The sequence below is a fragment of the Pseudomyrmex gracilis genome, unplaced genomic scaffold (assembly GCF_002006095.1).
Source record: "Pseudomyrmex gracilis isolate BER0280 unplaced genomic scaffold, ASM200609v1 scaffold_6115, whole genome shotgun sequence".
Lineage (NCBI taxonomy): Eukaryota > Metazoa > Arthropoda > Insecta > Hymenoptera > Formicidae > Pseudomyrmex > Pseudomyrmex gracilis.
Genome location: NW_018026699.1, coordinates 1 through 1,294, shown reverse-complemented (window position 1 = coordinate 1,294; position 1,294 = coordinate 1). Strand labels below are relative to the sequence as shown.

General features: G+C 41.6%; 1 protein-coding gene across 1 annotated transcript; it reads left to right on the top strand.

Moving 5' to 3' along the window:
• Positions 1 to 43: 43 nt before the first annotated feature.
• On the top strand, positions 44 to 1,225 carry LOC109863531 (the record flags this gene model as incomplete). The annotated part of the gene is made up of 2 exons (XM_020443789.1): positions 44 to 794; positions 930 to 1,225. Coding segments are annotated over exons 1-2 (1,047 nt in total), but the record flags the coding sequence as incomplete, so codon positions are not given.
• Positions 1,226 to 1,294: the final 69 nt, after the last annotated feature.

The window sequence follows — 1,294 nt, the reverse complement described above, 5'->3', positions numbered from 1 at the left end:
CGTGATCTCTAATGGAAGTCTAAAATTAAAAGACGTGGTCGGAATGATACCAACGTTTACTGGGAAATCGTCCGAGCAAGTTCGAGAGTTTTTAAATACGTGCGAGTACGCAGAAGGAATGGTCAACTCTGCGGAAGAACCCGCTCTTTTGCAAGCAGTATTGCGAACTAAACTGAGAGGGCAAGCATTGATTGATTTCGAAACGAAGGACATTCGCGATTTTGGACAGTTAAAAGCAGAAATAGAAGCCACGTATTCTGCGAAGAGAAGCACTACGCAATTACAAATAGAGTTTAACACATTGCGACAAAAGAATAGTGAAAGCGCACAGATTTACGGCCNAAGAGTAAATCAAACGGCCATGGAATTGTACGAATCTATGGTGGAAGGCGAAGGGCACACCATGGAAGAGAAGCGTACAATAATGAATACTATTAAAAAGCAAGCGTTGCAACAGTTCCAAATAGGTTTAAGAAGTGACGTCAGATTGATAATAAGGTCACGCAACTATGGAACATTGCAAGAGGCAATAAACGCAGCAAGCTCTGAGGAGAAGGTGGTGGTGCCACAAAGCAGCCACAGTGGAATTTTTGCAGCAAAGCAAGAGGTGGGAAAAAATTTTGAGAAAAATGCGTGCTTCAAATGCGGAAAGATCGGACACTACGGAAGAGAGTGCCGATCAAGTACAATGGCATTGCCTAAACCAAGCAGTGGCAAAGTAAATGCTGTGGACAAAACGTGCAGTTATTGCAAAAAGACAGGGCATGTCAAAGAAAATTGCTGGTNACTGAAAGGCAGGAGAAATAAAAAAGGAGTTGTGAAAGCCATATGTGCGGCAAAAGATAAGAAAAAGAAAAGCCGAAGTGACAGTAGCGAGTCATCGAGTGACGAAGACGACAACGAAAAAGAAAAGAAAAAATCCGTGTCAGTAGCAGAGCTACAGGTAGCCGAGCTAAATGCTGTGCAAGCAGTTTTGGATTTAGTCACTGTACCGATGAAGGAAGCAAAGAAATGTGAAGTAAAATTGCTTTATGACACTGGAGCCACAGTGTCATTGATTAAAAAGAAATATTTAATGGAGAAAACGCCAGCCGAAAAGACAAACATGAAATTAACAGGCGTAACAGGGCATCAAGCAAGCGTAATAGGGAAAATCACAGCAACTATACGGCTAAAAGACAAAAATATTAAGCATCCAGTTTATGTTGTGAGAGACGATTTTCCGGTTAGTTATCAGGGAATTTTAGGGAACGATTTTATGAAGAAGCACAATGCCAAGCCGGATTACAAAGCG